Genomic DNA, 25,413 nt, shown 5'->3' on the forward strand with positions numbered 1-25,413 from the left:
CCTTGGCACAGGGATCCCAAAGGCTGCAACAAATGAGGATATTTCTCACAGGGAGGTGTCTCTTGCTCAGGAGGGGTAACTGCAGAAGGCAGATAGAAGCAGATGCTGTGTCTGGGTGGCTGTGGTAGCTCCATTTTCCATGGAGCTGCCACTGCAGTGTGGGACCAGACCCTGCCTTTCCCTGCAGAGATTATCCCTCAGAGCTGAGATGGAATTAACTCAGTTAAGAACTGCCAACTATTTCTGTTCCAGCCCTGGGCTGCTCTATGCTCTGGTATTTCCAACAGGGAGATGGGCAACAGGAGAAGGGGTTGTCTTCCTTTTTAATGATGATCCTTAGGACTTGCAGCTGCAGCCGGAGGCAGAAAAGGCCTTGGGAACAATTAATTCAGGATGAAGCTCCTGAGCTGTGCCTCCCTCAGTGCCCAAGTGCAGCTGAAGGGTGGCAGCTGCCCCTCCTGACCCCAGGGATGTGCAGGGTCACAGCTCCACCACCCCACAGGGAGAGCTGTGAGTGCCAGGTCCTGCCAGAGCTCACAAACCCCTCAGTGAGGCTGGGAAAACAGGAGGCAGCACAGGAAATAATGGCCAATAACAGGGCTTCTGACACAATAATGTTCTCATTTTGGTGTCGAGCAGCCGGCCAGGAATGAAGGGAAAAATATCATTCCCCTTCCTTTTTTGGCAAACCTTGTAACCTCAGAGGAATCTCCAGCCTTCAGGGGCTGGCTCCACATTTTCTGCCTTCACCTGCTCAACCTCATGAACACTGAGCACTTGCTCTCTCCACAAAACATCCACAGAGATGAGCTTTGGGCCTCACCCCTGTCTGGCACTGCCAAGGATCTGTGAGTTCCTCACTTGGAGACAGCTGATGGGTTTCTCAGTGCTGCCCAGACACTGTCACAGCAGTTTCCTTCAAAAGGCATGTTTAAACATTGAAGAAAGCCATAGGTGTGCTCTGAACTCCTTGTTTAAGTCCAGAGCAGTTTCCTTGTCCCCAGGACAGCCTGCTGGCTTCCAACAAATATCCACAGGAACTGAATGGCAGGAAGAGCATGCCCTAAGGACAGATCCATGCTGCGGTATAAATAGTTCCATTTCACGGGGCCAAGCAGCTTCCTCAGCCTGGCAGGCCAGATCCCAGCAGGAACCTGCAGCTCCTGGACTGAGCTGCTGGGGCAGAGCCCTGCTTTGGGTGCACAGGACAAGCCAGAGGATTTTCCACCTACTTTTCCTTCCATGGCTTTTCAAGCACAGGAGTCTGAGTAAGAGCTTTTAGAGCAGGGAGGACATGTGACACAATTAAAGTGCATTTGAGAGGGTGATTTTGTGCTGTTTGTCAGGTGAACCTTGGCAAGCAGGAGGACATCCTGTCTTTTTTTTAGATCAGCTCTGTTCTAAGAGCATCCCTGGCGAGGCATTTCATAACTTGGGATATTTTCTTCAGGAAAATGCTCAGGCAGTCCCAAAAGATCCACAATGTTTCCTGCATGTGCTCCTGCCACAGAGTAATGAAGGGCTGGGTAGGCAACCAGGGCACTGAATCTGGACAGAGAATTGAGTTTCCTGGAGCTTGGGATAGTCTGGGTTAACAATGTTGGACCTGGGGCATCTGAGCTGGTTGTAATGGGAAAAGGAAACAGCTCAGCACAAGAACCAGGGTGGATAAAGCAACCAGAGCACCATGAAAAAAAAAAAACAAACAAAAAAAAAGAAACAGAGAAAGGAAATAGAAAGGGAGAAAAAAAAATATTTCAGGAACTAAGAAGTAATGCCAAAAAGCCACTTTCCAATTAAAGGAAAGCTTGCTGGGAAAGCAGGATAAGGGTAAAAAGGGACTGTTTTCAACAGGCAGGAAAGTGTCACCCACATGAATCGATCAGGTGTGTTCACCTGGAGGTGCAAAAGCTGAATTTAGCTGTGTGAGCATATCAGAGTCCCCTGGGAGATGGAAATCACTCCTTGTGTTGCTTCACCATCATTGGCAACACCCTGAGATCCTGAGTCAGAGCTGACAGCAAAAATTTGTGTTTTCTGGAGGTGTAGGTTTGCAGCACTCTTCAAATACCATCAGACAAACTCACTGCCTCTGCAGCATTTGTATAAGAGGATTCAAAGAAGCACATTTTAGCTTTTACTAGGAAAATGAAATTAATTCATTCACATGAGTATTTGTGGGGAAGTGAAGGCTGAGCCTATCCAGCACCAGAGGAGTTCATGTCATCTATTCAAGGCACTAAAAGTTAGCTCAGCTTCATCTGAGGAGTCACAATCTCAGCTTGGAAGATCCAAGATGATTCAGTGTTTAGTAATGCATTTGTAAAGTAGATTTGAAAAAACCTCAGCATTTGGGGGGAATATTCTAACCAAAATTCCCATTATTGGAATGGTGGTTCAATAGGTTGCATTCACTTAATCACAGAAGATCATGCTCCTCTGAAGTTCCTGCTTCCATTAATTCCTGGATCTGAACTCAATGATTCTGAAATGTGGGGGAGAGGCAGCTCAAAGGGAACAAAAATGAGCATTGGGGCAATTTTTACAGCAAAATATATCCAATGCAGTCACACAGCTCTGCTAGGAATGTCTCACAGATGTAAGGACAAATGTGTAGGAGGGGAGGAATTACAAAGCATCCTGCTGGGAAGGTCCGTGCCTGGGGAGGAAGGGAAAGAGAGAGGGCTTGGGCATTAAGGATGAATCTTTGGAAAAGCACTGTGACAGCAAAACCCTTTAGGACTGAAGAATTTAATCTTAAAAGGAAAGGATGTTTAAGGAAGTATCTGTTACTTGGGACACTAAACTGATGGGACAATCCAGCTCTCAAGTCCTGGAACTGAACAGGTTGGGTAATCTCTGGTTCTCACATCCATGTCCCTGAGAATTGAGCTGCCATGAAAACCCAGATGCATTTGATCTGTTCAGAGTGTCAGAGCTGCTGCTTCCTCCTGGGCCAGCGGAAAGGTGGAAACTCCTGCACTGCTGGTTCTGCCTCACACAGCTCCCACAGCCTAACACCATTTAAAAAGTGGAATTCTTACCTTGGACAAAGACATAGATCCTGGCCACGAGCCCCTGGTGCTCGGGGGTGCTGTTGAGGGCACAGCTGAGGTAGCCGGTGTCGTTGGTCGTGGCTCTCCTGAGGACCAGCTGGCTGCAGCTCAGCCCGGAGACATCGCGGCAGCCGCTCACGTGCACCCGCGGGTTGTCCTCCCTCAGCTGCCAGCTCACAGACGGGGGTCCCCTGCCAGCAAAACACATCCAAATTACACAGGATTCAGGCAAAACTGGGGCTTCTTTCTGGCCAGCCCTTCCCAGTGCTCCTACCCTTGTCATTCCCCAAAAAATTGTGAAGGTCGCTGAGTGTTTGCACTTCCACCCATCAGAAATTGAGCTGGATCACCCCACACTGTTCCCCAGACATTCCTGAAATACTCTGTGGGAGCTGCAGCAAACTCCTGGAGAAAAGTTTAATTTCTCTTCTAACACACTGCCCGAACACAAGTTTGTTTTTATAACACTGTATTTTAGCTACTTCAAACATTACAAAGCATCAGATAAAATTATATGTTTGTTCAAGGCAGAGGATTTTGCATATTTTAATGGTTAAATTAATGTATATTTTCTTGCACTGAGGCTGCATGGAGAGAGGAGGATATTTATGTAATTTTTCATCACCTTTCTTGCTTAATCAGCAATGACTCAGTCTTGATTTTTGTGAAGGGCTGAAACTAATCAGGTTACAAATCTGAGAATATCTGCTCAGGACACATTTTTTTTCCAATTTCCCACATGACAGCAGCCAGAACATCAAGTCAGGAGGGCAGAGGATGCATATTCTCCCTACCTGACTCCTCTGCTGCCAAATCTCCAAGCACAGCTTGTGAAAAATGCAATTCCATGGAGTTCAGGACAAAAAGCAGGGCCTGGATGTCACCTGCTGCAGGACCCAGAGCTCCCAGCTGATCTAAGTCACAGTTGGATGTGCTGGAAGCATCAGAAGCAGCAGGAGCTCCTGGCGCTCTCTCTGAGGGCTCTGGGGATGGCCCAGAGCTACCACACAGGCCTAGGAGATGAAGATGATGGTGTTTTTTGTAGCAAACTGATTTTCAGTGTGGAAACTGATGGGTTGAGGGTTAATCTCCTGTGGATTTTCCTGGGGAAGAAGTTGGTGTTGGAGAGAGGGAGCTGTGTGTGTGCTCTCAAGAACAGGGGGGTTGGCTGTCCCTTCTCACTCAGAGAATTCCCACTGGCATTTGCTGAGGAAGGAGTGAGAACCCCTGGACTTCCCCAGCTCGTGCTGCCAGGGAGAAATCCAGTCCAGACACGCTGACCGAGGACTGAGATGGCAAAGCCCAAAGTGTGTATCTGTGTGAAACTCCCATCCAGCCAAGAACTCAGAGCTCCAGTGGCCTGCAGGGTGCAATAGGTGCAGTCAGAGCACTTTTGCCAGGACATCCAGTGGCCTTTCCACAAACATCCTCTTGGCCCTCGTTCCTGCCCGTCCCTCTGTCGCCTTCCTGAAGAGCAGGCGGACATGGAGCTGGGCTCTTGAGGTCATTCCCAGCACAAGGCTGACGGAGAGCACTGGGAAAAGTGGGAATATCCTCTCTGCTGAGCAGCCTCGCCCTTGTTCTTGGATGCTCTGGTGGCTTGGACAGCCCCATCCCATGTAAGAATAGCTTCCCATTGTCCTTCCGAGCACCCAGAGCTCTGGCCTACCCTACCAACGTCACTGGTGACTCCAGGACTGGGATTGCTGGCCAGGAATAGGGAACAGAGCCAGCTCACACGGAGACACAGCTCCCAGCACGTCACCGTGTCCCTGCCTTTTGTCACCCACTCCCCCTCTGGTGTCCATCCAGTTCTGCTCTGGTGGCTCTGCAGGGCAGCACTGGGATTTCACACCTGTATTTCCTTAATTCTTTCCCGCCCTACATACATTATCCTGGTGGGTAATGTATCCTTTGGCTGTTGCTTTGGGATTTTCACACATCTGCCAGAGGCAAGTGGCAGCAGCAGCTTTGGCTCCACTACCACAGACCAGGAAATCTTGGCCAGGAACCTAAAAAGCCTGGAGTTGAAGGGAGGATGGACATTCCCAGAGAGCTGCTGGGGCTGCTGCCCCATCCTGTGCCCCACACATCCCAAATGCCCCTGGAAGCACAAAGAATTCCAGAGCTCCCCTGGGCCAGGAGCTATGAATGTGGCAGAGGAGGCAGGAGGGCAGACATCCCCAGAGGGGCTGGTCCAGGGACTCTTGCATTCAGAAACCACTTCTCTTCCCACGTTTTGAATCACCTGAGCCAAGGAGCTGAAGTGCTCCAGGCCCTGGTCCCATGTTACACCCCATGCTCACATCCTTTTGTGTTTCTCAGACCTGTCTTGGGGATTTCTTGCTTGCATCCATAAAGCAATGTGGGACTGAAGTGCTTGTAACTCCTTCAATTATTTATTCATTTGGTGATACAAGAATAGTAGGGTGCTCGTCCAGAGTAAAAAGGTGGAGGATGGAGAACTGCTGGGAAATGTTGATTTAATTGGTCTGGGGCACCTCAGGGTATTTGAGTCCACACAGGTTTTATGGAGAGCACCACTGAGATGTTAAAGGACTGCTTAGACTTTATTGCCATCATGTTTGCTGTTTGCCAAGCTAAAAATACCACTGGAAGGTTGTTCTGACCTCATAAGCCACATGGCAAACTGGAGGGATTTGGAAAAAAGCTGCCTTCCATTCCAGAAGACATCCCAAATTTACACAGTCTGAGCCCATTCACCTTTCACTATAACAAAGGATTAAACAGTCTGGGACAAAAATCAGAGGGGACGTGTCAGCATAACCTAAAACTTAGATTAATCTTCTCACTGCTTTTTTTTTTTTTTTTTTTTCCTGTTTTCAGTAACTTGTGTTGCAGGAAACCATCCAGGCAGTGGCACCAGCCAAGGGAACCTTGCAAGAAGGTGTAAAATCCATGTGTGTGTGAGAGAGAGAAATTGTGAGAGTTTGTGTTACCCTGAGCTTTTTTCCTACAATGCTCTCAGAGAAAAACCTGAGAAACATCCTCTGGCAGTAGTGAAGTGTAAAAATCCCACTCAGAACAAGTAACACCTCCATCCATCTCAGTCTGAGGCCTTTTGTGAGACCCAGCAGCTGCTGCATGTTCTGGCACAGCAGAGTGCTCTGGGTTTGCTCCTTTCTCGTGTGTCAGATGTATCCCCATTCCCAGAGCATCCTCTCCCTGTCATCATCAAAATCCTGCTGGTCCTTGCATGGCTGGTGGCACACATTGTGCCAGGACTGAGGTGCTGCTGTGATTTACAGCAGCAGCACTTTGGTTTTTCACAAGTCCTGGTTAAATTTGATTTAAATAATATGTTATGTTTAAACTGGCTGGGTCTTTGAATGTACACACCGTGACTGCTGCTTATTTAAGTGTCTGTGATGGGCTAGGTGGCAGCTCCTGGTGATCTTGTTTGTTGTTTCCTCATGGACAGAGGGCAAAGGAGTGATTTAGCTGTAGAGGAGCTGAATCTGCCCCTATTTCAAAGAGGATTTCCAGCCATCTCCTCTAACACGGCACATCCCGCTCCTGTGAGCTCTCCCCTGTGCTGACTCAGGGCTTTACTTGGGCCCCTGAACAGCACAACACAAAGAACTTGGCCAAGCTGACCCCAGACTCTCCTCCCTGCTCTGTCACAGCCCATCCAACTCCCTCCACACAGCCCCAGCTCCCAGCTGGCCGAGCATCAGGCTCTGCTCTGTCCTGGAGCTGTGCTGGGCCAAAGCAATCAACACGAGGACAAAAATCCAGCATTTTTTGAGCAAGCCTTACCAGCATTTTATTTTTAGGGTGTCTCCTGGTGAGATGACAATTTGGTCCTTGGAAATGCTCAGTCTTGGTTTTTGAAGAAGCTCTTCCTCAGCGAGACCTGACCCAAAAAAAAAGAAGAAACCATCATTAGTTTAGACGGGCTATTCAGTGGCGTCAGAGCAGCACAATGCACTCGAGGCAAACTCTTTGTTTTGTAAATAGTTCCTAATTTGGGGGCCCACACAGTGCTGCATTTATCCTTGGTCAGGAGATGCCCTCGGTTTGTTTTTGTTTCCTTTATTCCTCTCTTTCTTTTCCGACACTGAGCACCTGCATTTGTGCCAGTAGTGTTTTGAGCCAGCTTTATTACTGAATTATTGCAGATTTTGGAGAACAGATCTGTGTCAAAAGGATTTTGCACACATATAAAAGTGGAAGGATTCAGGTCCCTGGGAAATAATTTGATGGGTGAGCTCATACATTACATTTTAATTAATGGGAGAAGAGAAAACAATAATTCTGGGGAGCAGCTCTGTGAAGCACCTGTGATATTAAAGGCAAATTGAAAACCTGGTGTTTCCCAAATCACCATTCCCAAATCCTGCATCTGAGCTTAACCCCAGGTTCTGTGGGCACTGTGGCTGGGGTAATGCTCCCAGGGGAATCTGTGATTTTGTCAGGTCTCTGATGACCAGGAGCATTAATGACTGCAATGACAAAGGTCTCTCTCATCATCTCCTGGCCCAGGAAATGTCTCCTGCCTGTGGAACTGTCCCCAGGGACAATCTGAGTGTTCATCTACAATGAGACAATGTTCAGAAAGTGAAACTGAGAAGAACCAGAAGTGGAGGCTGGCCAGGCTGGTTGCTTTGTCCAAATTCAAAGTAATATAATCAAGGAGATGAGAAACCAGGCTCTGATAAGGATCTCCACTTCCAAAGCTCTGACATTAAAGCCGTGTTTTCTTTTCACTCCTGCTCTTCAAGTTTCTCTCTTCTCCTGTGCCTCAAACTCGATAAGCCGAGCAATCCTCACTGGGCTCCCAGCACGGGCATTATTTGCAGCAGACAGGGAGATAACATATCTGGCAGAAAGAGAAACACTAGGCTTTAACTTTTCAACTGCACGAAGCAGTGATTTTCCTGCCCCCACCTCTCTACTCTCATCTCCGAGCTGCTTGATTTCAGTAAATTGCTCTTTGCCTGGCATCAGTGTGGGGAGTGACTCACTCCTACTTTGGAGTCTCTGGCTTCTTCCAGGAGCTCTTGGAGCTCCTATCAGGATCTCAATAATCTCATGGCACCACAGAATCCTTCCAGAGGGGATCCTGCCCAGAAAACACGGTGCTGGAGTGCCCTTGGAGCCCCTGACCCTTCCTCCAGACCCTGGCTGAGACTCTGAACCAGTGTTGGCCACCAGAGACAGATCCAGCCCACTCCCCCTGCTCTGGCACTGTTGCTCCATCTCCAAGGTCCTTTGCAGAACAAGAAGTTGGAGTCTGGCCAACCCCAACTCTCTCCAATGGCTCTGTGTGACATTATTTAGCACCTCCAAACTGCTATTCCATGAAATGCTGGGCAAGCAGAGCAGCTGGAGGCTCCAGCCCCACAGTTCCCATTTATTTGGGAAGCACTGCTATTCCTCAACACCCTCCGGGTGGCACACGCAGGGAGCAGCATCACATTGAGCTGAGAACCAACAGAAAAAGCCCCAAACTCTGCAGGAGGAGCCACTGCCAGGCAAGCCCATCCTTGCTCTTGGCTCCCAGTCCCCTCTGGTTTCCAGGCAGAGCCAGTTCCCACTGGGAATGGGCTGAGCCTTGGCACAGGTTCTTTTGTGGTGCTGAGGCATTTCACAGCCCCCTCAGACTGACTGTGCTGAGCTTTGCAAAAATGCTCCAGGATATGGCCAACAGCTTCAAATTTGTCTGTCAAATGCCATTAATCTGCCAGCTGAGGGGGGTTTGGGTCCCTGTTGCTCTCCCAGGACACTGCTCCTCCCAGGGTCTGCTCTGGGTTGTTGATGTTGTGACTTCAGCCAGGACTTAGAAAATCCTGGGGTTTGAAACAAAATTATTTCTCTCCTCTTGTGCCTTCAGTTGTTCTTAGGTCTTAAGGGGGGCTCAGCTGGTGCCTCTGGATTGTAGCTCTCATGAGCAAGTGTGGCACTGTCAGAGGGTGTGGGGTCAGAGCCTGAGCTCTGTTCTGACTGCAGAGTCTTCTGGCTTCTACATTTGACACCGTTCTTGCTAAGAGAAAGAAAAGTATTTTTCAATTATTCTGGTTTTGCTTCTGAGTTACTTCTTGCCCAAAGTTTATTTTGGCTTCGGGAGCTGAAGAACAGAATAAGCAAAGTGGAATTTCGGTGCTTTTCTACTCCATAGAGGACAGGAGAATTCCTGTGCCACACACATCTGGTCTCTGCTGGCAGGTGACAGAGGGTTTATATAAACACAGCCTGTGCCCCTTCTGTCATACCACTGCTGAGTGGGCTGGGAAAAGAACATTTTGAGGGCAAAACAGAGAGAGTTGTGGGGGCAAGGTCAGGCTGTGCTACGGCAGAACACCTAATGCCAAACTGGTAGAGTGAGACCTCACAATATTCCTGATCTCCCTGGGTCTCTTTAGAGCTAGACTGCGCAAAGCTGGGGACAGCCCCAAGAGTGTGTTGGATGAGGAGGAAGGATGTGCTCCACTTTCATATTTGTTGTCTGTGTTTGAGAGATTCATGCCTTTTGAAGGTATTAGGATGCTGCAAGGGAGAATCAAGCACATTCCTGGTTAGTGCACTCCCTCTTTTCCACAGCCCTGCTCCCCAACCTTTGTCCCTAAAGCCAGGACCCACAGCCTGCCCAGGGTGGGGTGGGAGACCTGCTGGGCTGGGTCCTGCTGAAGCTGAAGTGCTCTGATTGCACTGCTCAAATTCCAATACCCAGGCCTAAAAGAACATCATCCTCTCCTCCCTGATAAATAATTTTGGTCATGCTCTAGGCCTACAAGGGACATAAAATTAAATGTGAGCCGTCATTACTGTGTCATGACCATGGCAAAGCTCCTTGTGAGAGCCACAAGAAAAGTCCTGGGTGCCACAGCTGTCCTGCCATCCCCTGTGGAGCTGACGCTGTTCTGAGTGTGCTCCTGTTGCAGCATTCTTCCCTAGATGCCCTGGCATGGTTTGGGATGAGATGCTGAAGTGACAATCCTGCAGATATGGCAGACAGCTCGTTGCCTCCTACAGAGCCACAAAGAGGTCTCAGCAGCACATCCCCTGTGTGAGCCACAGGGGAAGGACAGGCTCCTCCTGGGAAGGGACACCTCTGCTCAGGATCCCCACTCCCTGCCGTGCTGTGGTTGTTGCCAGCACAAGTTGGCTCCAGCAAGACAAGAGCAGCACCTCCAGCCTGGAGATGCCCCTGGAAAGAGCTGAGGTGAGGACAGAGCCTCTGCCCAGAGCCTCACTGCACCATTTCTGACTCTGGGAGTCCATTCCTACCTCCAGTTCAGGCTTTAGCATTCTGCTCTCAGTGGTGAAAACCGCAAACACAGCACAACCACAAATCCTCGGGAGCAAAATGTGAAAGGTTGACTGATACATTATCCAGGGGAGAAAAATATATTGAAAATGGCTTTTCCTGGGATAATCTGATTTTGCAGCATGGCCAACATTAAACATGGGAGGCTCCCCAGGCAGAGGGTAATGGGTGACCTCCCTCACCTCTCTGTCAGATGGTTTCCAACTCCATCTCACTTGGCACAGGGAGATCCCTCCCACACACAGCCTGATGCTCCATACTGGGCCCAGCAGTGAGCGTGGATAAAAAGTATTTTAAATCTCTGTTCCTAATTGCAACAGCCTTCCTCCAGGCATCCTCTGGGCACTGCAGCTCTCCCTAGCAGAGCCCTCACAGATGGTTGTGAGCCTGGCAGTGCCTGGCTCTGCCTGGCAGTGACAGCTCAGGCAATGTGATCCCTGATTAAGGATTCGGGGATCCCTTCTGGCCACAGGGAGAGCTGGGGGAACAGAGCCCACACAGTCTCTGCTTCAGGTGACAAGGAAATGATTGCTGGGCAGAACAGAGAGTGCTGTGCTGGCAGGTTAGAGCAGGGATGGCATGAGGGCTTGGGCACACAAACAGCTTTGTCCACATGGGTGACCTCCAGGACTATTCCTGTGTGTAAAGGCACTCCTGTGCAGAGAGCTGTGCCCAGGGCACCTCAGGGCCCCTTGGAAGGGGCTGGAAGTCAGAGTTTGGAGCTGATTTGAGTCAGGGAAGGAGGGTGAGAGACACACAGCGTTTAAAATCTGTTTTGTCATTGCTGAGGATGCTCTTATGAGCTGTGCTTGCCTGGCAGAGCCTGGAACAGAAGCTCCAGGATCCCTCTGGACAGCCGGGGGGCTGTCCAGACACCACACCCTGTCCTGGTGACCAGTGAGAGGTGACCAGTAGTAACTGGGGTGGTGCAGAGGCAGAGCTGTCCCCTCCCCTCCTCCCAGGAAAAGCCAGATCCTCCAAACAACTCCAAACAATTTCCCTGCTGCAGAAATGACACCCAGGAAATGACAATGTTCTCCCCTCCGAGCTGCCAGGGCACCTCATCACCAGCACAGTGTGAGCACACCTTGAAACGAGCAGGTGCCCCTTCCAAAGGGTATCTTCATGCTTCCATCCCCAAGGAAATCTACTTTTGCTGGAATTGGAGAGCTCAGGGATTCACTGAAAAGCCATGTGTGTTTAAACCAATGGCCTGTAATCATTTTAGGATTTATTTCAAGGTTACCCCCATGAAAAGAGAAGGCACCACAGCACTGCCAGCATTATTGGATCACAAGCCTTGCAATATTTGGTGTTTTTAAGTCTTCAGCTCCTGGAATCAGCTTTCAGTCATTACACTCAAGTGGTTTTCTATTATGTTTAAAGGTTTAAAAAACCAGTAGCAAATAACTAAAGAGACCCATCTCCACACCTCCTTTTGTTGTGAATTTGGACATAGGATTTTTGATTCTCCTAGACATTAATTAAATGTTTTGTGCTCTCTATGCACAATGCAAGATCTTCTACATGAAATGTTATTGACTTTCCCAGCAGAGGGGAAGGGAGGCTCTTGTGGGGAAGGTCTTGGCTGTAAGTCAGAGAAAAAACTCCCAATTTTTGTCTTTTCTACTGGCTGGTGAGTTCTGTATTGAGGCACTGATGGGAACTGAGTCAATACTGAGGGCAAAGGCCCCCATGATGGGCTGCAGGTGGGAAATGTGTGGGTCAGAACTGCTTGGGGAAAACTTCCCCTCTAGACCTAATGTGGTTTGAGTGCCTCTCTCCCATTTCCTGTGCTCAGGGAGCTGCTTTGGGTCAAGTTATTTGCTCTCTCAATTCTCCATGTGTCTTTTGAGGATAATAATTTGTCAGTGAAGATTTAAACCCTTCATCTTTTCCTGTGCATCTCCACTGTGCTAAACCACTTTTCCTAGAGGAGGAGGTGAGAAGGGGTTCAGCCTCTCACCACCTCTGGCCAGGACTCTCTCCCTTGCCTGCTATTCCAGCTGAACTATTTTTAAGGAAAACGGTTCATCAGCTTTTAAAGATTCTCTATTTGCTTTGTTTGTTTGAGGGGAATGGTTAATAGAAGCCTCTCTTCTTGTGGTTTTCCTCGTCAAAATAACCAGGAGTCCCCCAGGGTGGCTCTGCTGTGGGTGGGCACAGAGCTGAGAACCTCCAGGCCAGAGCCAAAGCTCCCCTTCCTACAGAAGCTGAAGAAGTTTTTCCAAAATTAAATTAGCAATCACAAACTCATCAGGAGAGATGGCAAAGGTTCCTTCAGGATATTCAAATGCAAGTTTTAACCCAAGAGTACCTCTGGCAAAGCAACAGGATTCCTGTTTCCATTGATTTTCCCAGCCAGAGAAAGCAGCATTTGCTCAGCTGAGTCACGAGAGAGGGGAGCAGTTCCCACCCGTTCCTCTGTGCCTGCTGCAAGTGGAAGCTGTGTGTGGCTCAGGGCAGTTGGAGTGTAAATGATCCGAAGTGGCAACAACGAAAAATTAAATCATTAGTCTGGAGCGGGGAGACGTCTACAACAGCAAAGTAAAAACAACTGCTAAGTGGAGAAAGTGTTTGGAGATAAGATAAGGCTTTGGCCCAGCTTTTGGGATTTGTTCCTACAAGGCTTTTCCTCAGCCACAGATGTATCAGCATTTCCTGCTGAGGTGGCACAGGGTCACCCTGGTTTCCTCCTGCAATCAGCAAAACCCTTCAGCAAGGCCACCTGATTGCTCTGGGTGCTGACATACAAACCCTGTGACCTTTCCTTGGCTTTTCTGCAATCCAAACCTCACTTTTGGGGCTCACCTGCACCTGCTCCAAGGCAGCCCCTGGAATTCCAATGCCATGGCCTTTCCTGGCTGTCTGTGATCTGGATCCCTGGATCAGCTACAGATTTATGGGAAGGGGTCACAGAAAGCAGCTCCAGGTCAAAATTGTTTGGTCTTGGGCAGTGGCAGCTCATTAATCAGGGCCATTGTTTTCCCTCTGACATCACAGAGAGTCTCAGGGAATGCCAGGGATGTCACCAGCCCGTGCTGCTGGTGAGCCTGAGACTGAGGGGACATGTCCTCGCTTTGGGACTGGCTGATAAGCCAGGAACTTGGATCTACATGGAAAATAAACATGAAATCTGGGAAAGGAGGTGGCAACATCTGCGATCATCTGCCAGGCACTCAAGCACAATTTGAAGTATTTAGGAAATGTGGTAATCTCATGTTGATGGAAAAAAGGCTAGGAATGTTGTTATTTCTTGATCCAAATTATGGCAATTCCTCTGGGAAAGAGAAGACCTGGCACTTCTCCATGATTAGGAAATATGCAGACCCAGTGGGAACAAGATGCACAGAAAAGGAGCCCTAAATACTCTAGGGGGAAACAAAAAAAAAAAAAAAAAATCCAAAAAATGTGAGGTATGAAGCTGTCTTTGCCTCTCCCCCCAGCATGGTCTCATGAGAAAAGCTGGAGGGCTGCAGATCAGTGTTTCCAATGATTCCCAGACAGGATTACTTCATCAGCACTCCAGACACAGCTTTCCTTCCTCCTCAGTGGCCATCCCCAGGACAGGGCACATTCCTCAGGCAAAGCTGGGAGTCAGGAGGAGTGAGGGCACCCAGGGGGCTGTGGGATGACCCCTCCTGGGGAACAGCCCCGGCCAGAGCCGGACACAGCTCTCTGTGCTGCCTTTGGGTCACCCCGTGCTCCCCCTGCCCACCCCAGCCCTTCACCTCCTCCCAGGGGACTCAGGGAGCACTTCCTGCACTCCAGAGCTATTCCAGCATTTCTCTGGAAGTGAACCTAGCCAGATTTCTTCTCTTTCTCCAGAGCGCTGGGTAGGAAAATGGGAAGGTGAAAGGGGGAGTGGAGGGACAGCATCAACTTCTGCTCCCTGTGACAGGGATAGCACCCAGGGAATGGCTGGAGCTGTGTCAGGGCAGGGTTAGGTTGGAGATCAGGAAAGGTTCTTCCTCCAGAGGGTGCTGGCACTGTCCAGGGAATGGGCAGGGTCCCGAGGCTGCCAGAGCTCCAGGAGGGTTTGGTCAATCAGGGTGGGATTGCTGGGGGTCTGTGCAGGGCCAGGACTTGGACTGGATGATCCTTGCGGGTCCCTTCCATCTCAGGATAGTCTGTGATCCATCTCTGCCTCCTCTGGGCTCTTTCCAGGCTTCTCTGTGTCCCTGTGCCAACTCAGAATTGTCCCCCCCAGGTGAACTCCTGGTGCTTTATGTGAGTATGGATGGATAGAGCTGGAGATTTTTATGGCTTGTCAACACAACTGTTCCTCACAGCTACAGACACCAGACCTGGACCAAGCTGTGGTTCCAGCTTGTCCAAACCCTGCACTGAGCTGCCTTTAATGTAATCAGAATCCCTCTCTGCAGGTAATTTGTATGTGGTGAGTAGTTACTTACAAAGCTGTGGATGCTAAGGAAGGAACACTTTAAAAAACTTCTAGTTTAATTACTTGATTATTTTGAGGAGTATCATCAGATCTGCTCATTTAGCAAAGGTGACAGGTGAGGCTGAGGAGTCATCAGCAGTAATTCACGGGCTTCATGTGTGCAGCACTAAACACTGCTCACTCACACATCAATGGGATTGGATTTGGCACCTCTCGAAATTTCTCTCAAACTTATTTGTTTTGTACAGCTGCAAATAATGAAAGCAATTGTTGGGCTGACTCAGTTCCAAGAACTATTCCCCAACCTACTCATGTACACAGAGAGGATCAGTCACTCTTGAAATCCATCCTGAGATGAGCCAGCTCCTCCCATGCAAAAACAAGCAGTAAATCTCTGTTGATTCCAGTGATTTCCCTCCCGTTCCTACCCAGTTTCACTCTTTACACTGCACTTTTTAACCTGGAATAAAAGGCTTGCCTCCACTCCAGGGTGGATGTTTTGTTGAGGAGAATGGACTTCTTTAAAGTTAGAGCACTAGTAGAGAGTTTTCAACAGGTTTTCTATATACTTTTATACCTTCTTCATAATTTCCTTTTGAAGTGACAAGAAATCAGAATTAAAACACCAACCCTTTCCTTTTCTGTGTGGCTGTGATAGGTTAATATTAATTTTTTTTCCTTATTAATCACATCACTGCCCAGGTATTGGCAGACTGGAAATGTCTGCGGTGGTTCTTTCACTGTGGTGGCACTTCCCAAAGAAAGGACACGGTGCACCAGGAGTGATGAACTGCAGGTGGGACACAGAGAGATTTGATGCAGGTTTTATCTCTCTGTAGATAAGAAACTGCCTTATTTCAGTGTTTAGGGGCAATGGAATAACCCAGGCAGGCATCAGCTCCTAAATGAGCTGGGCTGCCAGCAGAGGTCAGGATTGAAACTGGCACCAGAAAATGTTAAGGAGGGATTTCCCTGAGGTTTCCATGCAGGCTGCTGTCAGTGGGGAACTGATTTTTTTGCCAGAGTTCAATACAACGGTTGGTTTCCCACGTGTGGAAAATCTGCCCTGGTTGTAGAGAGCTGACCTAGTCCCTGACATCTTTAATCAGTTCACAACTTCCAGCAGTAATTTAGGGCAGTCAGACTTGGTTGAGAACCGCAGCTTTGGGGTTGAAAAGTAATGCTCCTATAAATTCACAGCAAACAGATGCAAATGAACTTTTCTCAGGTTAAAGAGGTTGGTAAATGAAATTTCACTGGGCCACAGCACACAAATTAAAGCACTGCCCAGCATGAACTCCAAATGAAGTCCCACTTGAGGGGTGCTAACTTTGAACTTCACCTAGCCTGGCTATTTCAGTTCTTAGGACATTCATTTCCAGAGCAATTTTCCATGAAACACAAGGCAATAGTATCAAATGAAACAGTATTTCCAAATACCCAGTCAAGATTTAGTCAACTAAATCATTGTCCTGTGTGTCAGCTTCTCCTTTGATAATAAAATATGATGGTAATTCATCCTAAGACCAAGGCTTTGGAAAACTGTAACATGGATCCCCTGGAGAGACATTAAAATGGCCAGAGAAGGAGAGAGAAATTACAAAATCCCTGACACTGTGATTTAGCAAAATGTGTGTTTCTTTGAAAGCATTTTTCAGTCTTTTTTGCTAGCACTCAGCCTCTGCCTGGACGTACCAGATCAGAAGGATGCTCACTCACGTCCCTCCTCCACCATCTGCAGACTAAAACCGTGATTCCCAAATTTCTTCTTGTTCCATCATGCACTTGCACATGAGAGTGTTGGAAACCCGTGATACTACCTATCCTCAAACTCTGTACAGAATGAGATTTATAAGATCTGGAAAAATAAAATCTAAGCCCAATGGACGGGAATTGTCAGGAATGGCTCATAAGTGGGCCTTTAGGTGCTGCCATAACAAAACTGTTAGAAAGGGGAGTGGTTATCAGGAGAGGCTGGAATCATGGGCAATCATTTATCTGTTCCTTCTGTTGGCAAGAGTCTGGGGAGAGGAAAGAAAACCTTCCCAAGGTTGTTCCATCAGCCTGTGTAATTCAGCTCCCAAAGGAAGCAGAGCTGCCAGCCCTATCTTTGGGAATACTTAGAGGAGATAAAGTGCTGGGAGATGTCCTTCAGGAAACATTTGCTGGTGCCCCACATGGAACAATCTCTGAAAGCTCCAGCTGCCACATTTGGGAATTCTCTGATGTCCTGCTGAGTGGCCAAGCAGGGCCTGCCTTGACGTACAGGACCCTTCCCTTTCCAAACTTCTTTGGTGCTCCCTCAGAGGCAGAGTAGATATCTCAGCTCTGGACTCAGAAGTGTCCCCAGAGCAGACTTCAGAGAGGACTGGGGATGTTTTCCAAGAAAGGCAAGAGCTGACAGAAGAATTTGGGTGAGGTTCTGCTGAATGACAAGAGGGTGGATTGCAAAGCAACCTCTGACCGTGCTCCAGGGCTAAACCCAACTTGCCATCAAGGAACATGACTGCCCAGGGAACACCAAATAATTATGGGAAAGCTGCTCAGAGAGATCCCAGCTTTCCTCAGGCCACATTCCCCGAGGTTTCCTGCTTGGAGCCTTGCTGGTGTGAGTCCAGCAGTGATCTCTGCTCCCTGGAGATGCTGCTGTGTCCCATAGGCAGCACCACACAAACCCTGGTGGAACCCGGGCAATCCCCATTCTCTGGCCTTTATTCCTCCTCTACATCTCTTTCCTCATTCCCAGCCCTCTTTTCTAAGAAAAAAAATGGGCTGCATGGAAAGGCTTATTTGTAAAGAACATCTGTGTCCTCCTGTGTGATGAATCACTGACCTGCAGAAGGAGCAGGCCAGGGGAAGGCCACGAGAGGCATGGAGCTGAAATCAGAGCAGGGAAGGTGGATGGGCAGGGTGAAGCAGAACAAAAGCCCACCCTTGTTAGCATTGTTGGACCATTTCTCATTGAGCTATAAATCCAGAAGCAAATGAGCCAGAGCCTCCTGAGGTCAAGTCAATTGATGTGCCACACTAAACAGCGATGGATTTGAACAAATACAGGGGTTGGATGTGTCAGGAACATGTGAATGCTCAGTGTCAGTAAAATCTGCTCGGTGGGTAATTACTTTGTTTTCTTAGTTTCTGAGCTCTACCCATTAAGAAGCAATGGGCTGAAGCTGACTTTGGACTTGGCGCCGGAATCTGTTTTCGATCAGCTCCGTGTTCCACTTCTGTCGGCTTTGTGTGCCTGTCTCAGGAGGTTTTCCCTTTTTTTCTGGTTTGTTTTGAAGGATAGCAGGTTGCTATTTTGGGAGACAAGATAAAAGCTGTTTGCTGAGATGGGGAGAGGGAACCTAACCATCTCCTTAAAACCAGGCCCGGTTTCAGTTAAATTTCCACAGCCCCGGGCGAGGTTTTGTTACCCTGTGCCTGCAGCCTCCCTGGCCAGCTTGGCCTAACTAGGTCTGGTTTCCTCACTGGTTTGCATTAAGCTGGAAAGTACCAATCGGGCCCAGGGAACTGGCTGCAAATCATTTGGTGAAATCCTTCTTAATGACAAACTCCATCAGGCCGTGGAGCAGGGCTTCAATCACTTCCTCAGCCTCCACCGCACTCTTACCCTGACGTGACCCCAACTTCTCCCCTGTTTGTGAGGCTTCTCCACAGCTGTGACATAATGTTTTTGATGGCAGGCTTTGGAGGAATTCTGCTTGTGGCAAAGCAGGAATCTGCTTCGAATTAGCCCTGCACATATTTATCAAGTCTGCATAGCATGGCTGCCTGTTGACAAAAATCCCTTCTCCTGTCCCCTACAGGTTCCCACATGAGCTCACTTGACCCACAAAGGTTTGGAGCTAAAGCAGTTTTTGGTGTCTGGGAGCAGCCCAGAGAAGGGCAAGCGGGTGGATGATAGTCCAGGTGTGATGCCCACAGCCAGGCTGTGTTTTTAGCGCCAGATCCTGCCTTTTGGGTGGATTTGGGGGTGCCCAGGGCTCCTCTGCTGTGCCTGGAGCCATTCCCTCTCTATCAGGTTAATTGAGTTGCAGCACATCAGTTCCTCATCTGGAAAAACTGTGGCCCAGGGAAGGGGGTTGCACAGTGACCTGGAAACAGCAGATTTGCTTTGTGGGATTCTGATTTTAAAGGTGCTTTACTGCAGCTGCTTCCAAGAAAAGCAAACACTGCCAGGTACTGGGAGCAGCCCCGGGTCACATTAAAGCCACCTACGCCGCTCGGCCAAAGCTGGGCAGGAAATTCTTCTCTCTTCATGTCTAAATATTTAAGGCCTATTTATTTATTTTAATTCCTCTTGTGCATAGGGATAAAAACACAAATCCTTCAAAGGTTTTTCTTATTATGGAAAGCAGCAACAGAAAAAGACTTGTCTAAAAATAGCCGGATATTTAGGGCAGCCCCCGGTAGTGAGAGACCGATCCAGAGCCCAGATTCCACCAAGGAACGTGGTGTCTCCAGCATCCTACACTTCCATCCCAAAACAAGGTCATGGCATCATTGGGATGGGACCGGAAACACCATCCTGGCTGGAGAAGCTTTCCTGGAAAACTCTTTCTAATCCAGCCACTTTCCATGCAGGATTTTGCCACAGAGTAATTTCCTAATGAAAAGTGCTTTTTTTCTTATGAAACCCCAAACTGGTTCTGTTTTTAATATTGATTTCAGAGCAGAAACAACCACGCCACTGTTTGCTTTTCCTAAAAGTCTCACCTCTTCATCCCAAAAGTTTCTTGCAGTTCCTATAGACAGACAAAATGTGCAGTTGCCTTTTAAACAGTAAAATTCGTTTGGGTGCTGGGTAGTTAACAAAATCAACAAATATGACTCTAAAAGTAATTAAATGAGGAGGGTTTGGAGCTCTCTCCTGCCTGTCTCTTGCAGAGGATCCAAAGCCCTGGCAAGGAATACAGAACTATATGGAAACGACTAAGAAAAAAGAGAATGATTAAAGTTCAGTGAGCACCAAATGAAAGCAAAATGAAAACTGGATGTCACTAAGAAAGAAAAATTTGAATTCAGGAGGAGAAAAGCACCAAGGTGGGAGATGAAAGAATAATGCAAATCCATGCAAGCAATTAAATTAAAAAGGTTCCTTCCATCCCGATTCCACACGTACAGCCTTGATTTGCTGCTCTAAGAATTCAGAGAACTAATCCCAGAAATGAAATCCAGATATGAGACCCTGCAGAATAAACAAACAGCTTATCAAGTTAGAGCCAGCCTTTGCGAGGGTTCCTCTTTCAGAGTTCTGCTCCCTCTTGTCTTGTTTAATCACTAAAACTTTCGGTGCTGCACATGAATTTTGGCCTGACAGAGGTGAACTGTGTCTCTGAGGGATTTCTGCATGTGCTGAAAGAAACCAACAGGTTCCTGCTGCCCCTTACTGAGCACAGGGGTATTTGTGAGGTATGGCAGGGCAGGAGGGGGAAGAACACTCACTGCAGGCAGAAAGAATTGCTAGAAAAGCACATAAAAATGAGTTTGAATTTTCCCTGGATGTGCCAGGAGGTTACAGAGGTGCCTGGATCTGCATGGCTAGGCCAAGCCAAGCCCAGTCACTGGCACAGCCAACAACAAGCAGCACTTGGAGTGAAAGGAACAGCTCTTGGGATCCAGCTGGAAAGAGTGCATTTTGTTGCACTCTTAAGCTATCAAAATGTTTATATCAATTGAAAACAGGTTCTTGGGGGAGAGTAAAAAAACAGGGATGAATTTTCAGGCTGAAATATCAGCTGCCAAATTGTAAAACCCTTGGCTGGAAGGTCTCAGTGTAGAAAGGACTGTGCAGCATTAACTGCATAGCAGTGGTTCAAACAGGAGCCATCAGAATAAAGAGAGCCTTCAGGAAAATTGTGAGGCATTTCTTTTGGGCTCTAGAGCAAGGTCAAAGCATGGAAGCAGCTTTGGGAGGAGAAAAACACTTCTGGAGAGTAAAAAGAGCTGCAGATCAAGCCCCAATCCTGCAAAGCTTGTTCACAGGAGCTGCTGTGCTGACATGAACATCTGTGCAGTGGGAAGAGCCCTCTGAGGCCAGGCAGAGGCAGCAGGAAGAGATCCTGACATGGGGCAGTGGCTCTGAAATTAAGGGAAGTTTCCCTCACAATGGCTCTGAAATTAAGGGACACTTTCCCCTGCAAGGCACTGAAATTAAGGGACAGTTTGCTCTGTGGTGGCACTGAAATTAAGGGATGTTTCCCCTACAATGGCACTGAAGTTAAAGAACAATTTTCCCTGTGATGAAACACAAAATCTCCTGTGCTCACATCACCACGGGAGGAAGGACAGCAGATCACTTTTTGTATTCTTAATTTACAAATTAATTTACAAATTAACTGCTTAACTTACAAATTTAGCAGTTGAGCTATTCTAAAACTACAAGTCCCTAACCTCAGTATTGGACCTGTTTAGCTTTTTATAAATCTTTCTAAAAAGTGTTCTTTTTGTTCATTTTTCAGTGTTGTTTGTTTGGCCTTTGGCCATCAAATACAGTTTATCTGATGAGATTTAAGGGATTGTACCAGTATATCAGAAGAGCAGGAATTTGTAGTGATCCTGAAGTGTGAGTGCCCCATACCTCATGGCAGAAATGCCAATATTTGGGTGCAATTCCAGCCTGATTCCCATCATTTCACTCCTGAGCAAGGACAGATTTTCTCAGACTCCCACAGCAGTGACACCCCTGAGTTAACAATGCTGAGCATGACCTGTTTACTGTTTGGAAATGAGTAATTCTCTGCGTGATTCATCTCTCGTTGTCTTTGTTGTTCCTCAGAGCAGCCATAGAGGAATTTTAGTGGTGGTATTTTATTCCTGCAGCCAACAGGGCAACTTTGTCTTTTCCCCAGTTTCCAGAAAAACGTGGGTGGTTGGTAAGGAAGCACAAGGAAAGAAGGAAAATTTGGCATTTTTCCTTGGAATTCTCCAGTTCTGAACTTGATTAGAGCCCTCCTTGTGTTCTGTAGGGACTTCAACCCCCTTGACACAATCTCTTAAGCCAGTGAGATGCAGTGGGGGCAGAACACAGCCACAATCTCAACCTCTCCAGCCCTCCCCTGGGGTTTTATTCACCAGTGGAACCAAATCCTCACAGCACATCCAAACTGGATCTTGAGCTGGAAGCAGCAGTTCGAGCTCATTGACATTCCCATGTTCCAGGTGGGATTCTCCAGTCTGATCATGTGCCTCCCTGTCCTGACACGAGGTCCCATTGTAGTTGAAAGGGAAAAGAATTCAGATATCTACACTGAAGCAGAAGGCAATGAAAAGCTCATGTAGGAACCTGCCATTTGCAAACTCCTGCAAAATGCTAATTTATCTGTTCCACTGCTCATTCCCTAAATGAATGTTTATTGTTGAAGACCTGAATCCTGAGGATTTGGAGAGCTGTAATGTGCAAATCTTTCCCTTTCTCATTAAGCCTGGCTGTAGCTGGGAGGTTTGGGATCTGCAGGCTCTGCTGACCCTCCAGGACAGCCACAGGAATAGGGAGGAAAGGAAATCCAAATATAAAATCAGCTTGATGTTCTTGTCTCCCTCACCAAGGGAGTGATGTTCCTCTCCCTCTGTCTTCACCTAACTCAGGGCACTTTGGTGAGCCCTCCATGCAAAGGATAATCCAAAGTTGAAATTTTTTCAATTTAAAATGAGAACAGGATAAAATGTGCAGCTTCAGCTCTTCTGTTTTCTTACAAAAACACTCGTCCCACTCCTGGGCATGACTCAGCACAAGACAGAAAGGTACCTTCAGTTACAGAATCCTGACTGCCTCATTTGGTTTCAAATTCCGGTGAGGCTCCTTGAGGAGCTCACAGCTGTGGGATCCCACCCTCACTGCCCTCTCTGATCCCATGCCAGCCCAGGACAGGCACTCAGTGTCCCACAGTGTGCACTTGGAGCTTTCAGAGAAGGCAGGGAGGATCCAGAGTCAGCCCAAACCAAACCCATTTCCCCATATATTCTACCTATCTCCCACAGATCCAGGGAGAACACGCCAGGTGTTGAGATTTGGGGCCACTCCTTGGAGTTAAATCGATTTTGCTGTGTCATGAGCTGTTCTTCCCAAAGCACAGCCCAGCTGGCAGCACCTCAAACCCCTGGGAAGTTTTTGGGGGCAAAGCTTGGAGCAGGTGGATTCCCCCCCCAGGCATTCCCAGGGATTCATTGTGCACATTCACCCAGCCCCTCTTTCTTCTCCCAAAGTGCTTTCATCTCTCCTGGTTTTAAAGAAAGCAGAGTGGCCCCACCCTGCTGTACAACTGCAGGGCTATTTACCACTTGGAGAGGAAATCCCCTGTCACAACCCCTTGGAGCACAAGGAATAATGTCCGGAATTCCTTTATCTGTGACCAGGCCTGCCTCACAGGCTCTTTCCTGTCACTTAAGTGTACACAAATATATTCTTTTCTTTTGTCAAGGCAAAGGGCCCAGATTTTAATGATGGTTTATTTAAAAAAAAAGGCTTTGGCAAGACTCAAGAACAAACGTTCTCTGACTTTGGGACCTTTTGTTCTTCAAGGTGAAAAGTGACTATAAAGAATAAGGAAAATTGAGTCACTGGTCCTTGCCATCCATAGTAAATTTGACCTCCACTGTTTTTACAGTGCCTAAAATTGGTGTCCCGGGCTAATCAGGGAAGTTAAAGTGATAAGCCTCTCTCCAGGGCTGCTCTCTGCAAGATGATATTTTCTGAAGTGATCAAAATGACCCTTTGAGCATGGCAGATTTGTAGCCTTAGCTCCAAAGTTTCTGTCCATGCCTTCATGCCAAACTCTGCTCAGCTGAAGGTTGTGCTTATCCATTTAGCAGAGGGATGGAGTGAGAGGTGCTGCTGGACACAATCTTGGGGCAGGGCTCCCTTGGCTGAGAGGATGGGAAGGAGTGGGATGCAGCACGTGCTGAAATGTTTCCCTGCACATGGATCCAGCCATTCCCTGCACCTGCCAGGCTCACGCTTTGGAAAAGAGGATCAGAGACTCCCAGGAATGGCTGAGCCATCCTCCAGAGCACCTCTGTGCTGGCAGGACCAGCTGCAATCCCTCAGGGATACCTGCCAGCATCCCAGGCACTGCTGGGGCCATTCCCTCCTTCCACAGAAGGAAGGACCACCAGCTCCAGGCCAGAGGGGAGGGAAATCTCCAGCAGGAAGCCCCTGAGAGCAAGGAAGTTGCAGCAGAAATATTGGCACCAGCGTTCTGAGGGAGGCGGGGGAAGCAGGCAAGGGGAGGAATCTTTCCAGGAAAAAGAACATTTGCATCAGATACTTCCAGAAATAAAATATCAGAGAAATGTTCTCAATAATGGCAGCTCTGCCCTGCTTTGCCCCACCACTCTTTTCAATCCTTCTCAAAGAAATGGTGATCCTTCAGTGTGGAGCCCCTCGTGCAAAAAGGAGTGCAAGTGCCAACGGGGACCACAGAGCAGCCCCAGGTGATCCCTGGCACCCTCCTGGCACTGCTGGTGATGGTAGGAAGCTGCAGCCTTGTTGCAGGACAAATAACTTAGCATCTGGAGCTTGCTGGCTCTTTATTAATATTCCTCCAGCACACAGGCAGTGCCAGATGTGCCGTCCCTGATTCATGTGCATTGTGTTTGATATCTCCCATCAGAACCAACCTTGGGCTGCATCCAGCAGCTAAACTGGTTTTAGCAGAGATAAATATTTGGGCAAGTCTGTGATTAGCAAGAACCTGTCCCTCCCTCAGCATCCTTCCCAGCTGAAGTGCAGGCAGCAGCTTGGAGCAGGCACAGATGTTTTCTGCACAGGAGGAATGTCCTGTGCTCTCACTGAGCCGCTGCCACTGAAACAAATCTCCCGAGGAGGGGGATTTTGGCAAGAGGGGACCTTGCAGGGGCTGAGAGCTGAGCGTTCACCCAGGGATGTGTCTGTGTGCTGGAGCACAGCAGGAATTACAGCTGCTCTTATCTGTGTGCTGCCAGTGCCTGTCCCCGGGGCACCAGGCAGGCATAGCAAACACCACCACCCACCCTGCCTGCAGGGGATAATCCCGCTGCTCCTCAGCCTCCTGGCAGGGGGAGATGCTGTGGAACACGCTGCATTTGGAAGCCTGGCAGTTGTAAGTCTTGATTTTCCTTTGCCCTCTGTGCTGTGGGGCACAAAGTGTGCATGGAGCAGAAAGGACCCATGGTCAGGCAGGGCATGGAGAGGCCAGATCCATGGGGTTTTACTTGCTTTTGGACAAGCTCACTAATTCCTTTCTCCACTTCTTGAGTGACCCACACTCCCTGAACAGACCCAGCAGGCCCCTGGGCTTTGCTGCAGGGTGTCCTGAGCAGGGCCCTCAGTGCTGTGTTGGGATGTCCCCAGTCCCACAGCCCTAGCTGGCCTGTCCTGCCCACCTGGCCAAGGAGCTTTGCCAGGGCAGGGAGGATAGGCTGGCTCAGAAATCCTAATCCACCTTTGAGAACCCAATTCATGTAAATCAAGGTGAATTGGTCCCTTCCACTTCCCTGTTCTGTCATCTTGCAGTTGTGGCAGTGATTTAAGGCCGCTTTACTCAGAACTTGGGCTTTTTTTCCCCAGCCTTATTTGCCTGACCTTGGTGTTCCAGTCTGCAACGAGGAGATGAAGCCATGTGTGACAAACCATCCAGGCTGATGTTTGCTGGGATGGATCACAGATTTTCCTGCCC

At 48.4% G+C, this 25,413-nt stretch overlaps 1 protein-coding gene across 1 annotated transcript in view; it reads right to left on the reverse strand.

Moving 5' to 3' along the window:
* The window catches only part of LOC128794988 (vascular endothelial growth factor receptor kdr-like), a 124,961-nt gene that overhangs the window by 85,445 nt on the left and 14,103 nt on the right, over positions 1 to 25,413 (reverse strand). Inside the window, exons 2-3 of the mRNA XM_053955332.1 lie at positions 6,837 to 6,933; positions 3,045 to 3,247 (exon numbers count right to left, since the gene is read on the reverse strand). Coding sequence (XP_053811307.1) covers positions 3,045 to 3,247; positions 6,837 to 6,933 — 300 coding nt within the window. The remainder of the gene's footprint in view (positions 1 to 3,044; positions 3,248 to 6,836; positions 6,934 to 25,413) is intronic.

Source organism: Vidua chalybeata, chromosome 14, assembly GCF_026979565.1.
Source record: "Vidua chalybeata isolate OUT-0048 chromosome 14, bVidCha1 merged haplotype, whole genome shotgun sequence".
Taxonomy (NCBI): domain Eukaryota; kingdom Metazoa; phylum Chordata; class Aves; order Passeriformes; family Viduidae; genus Vidua; species Vidua chalybeata.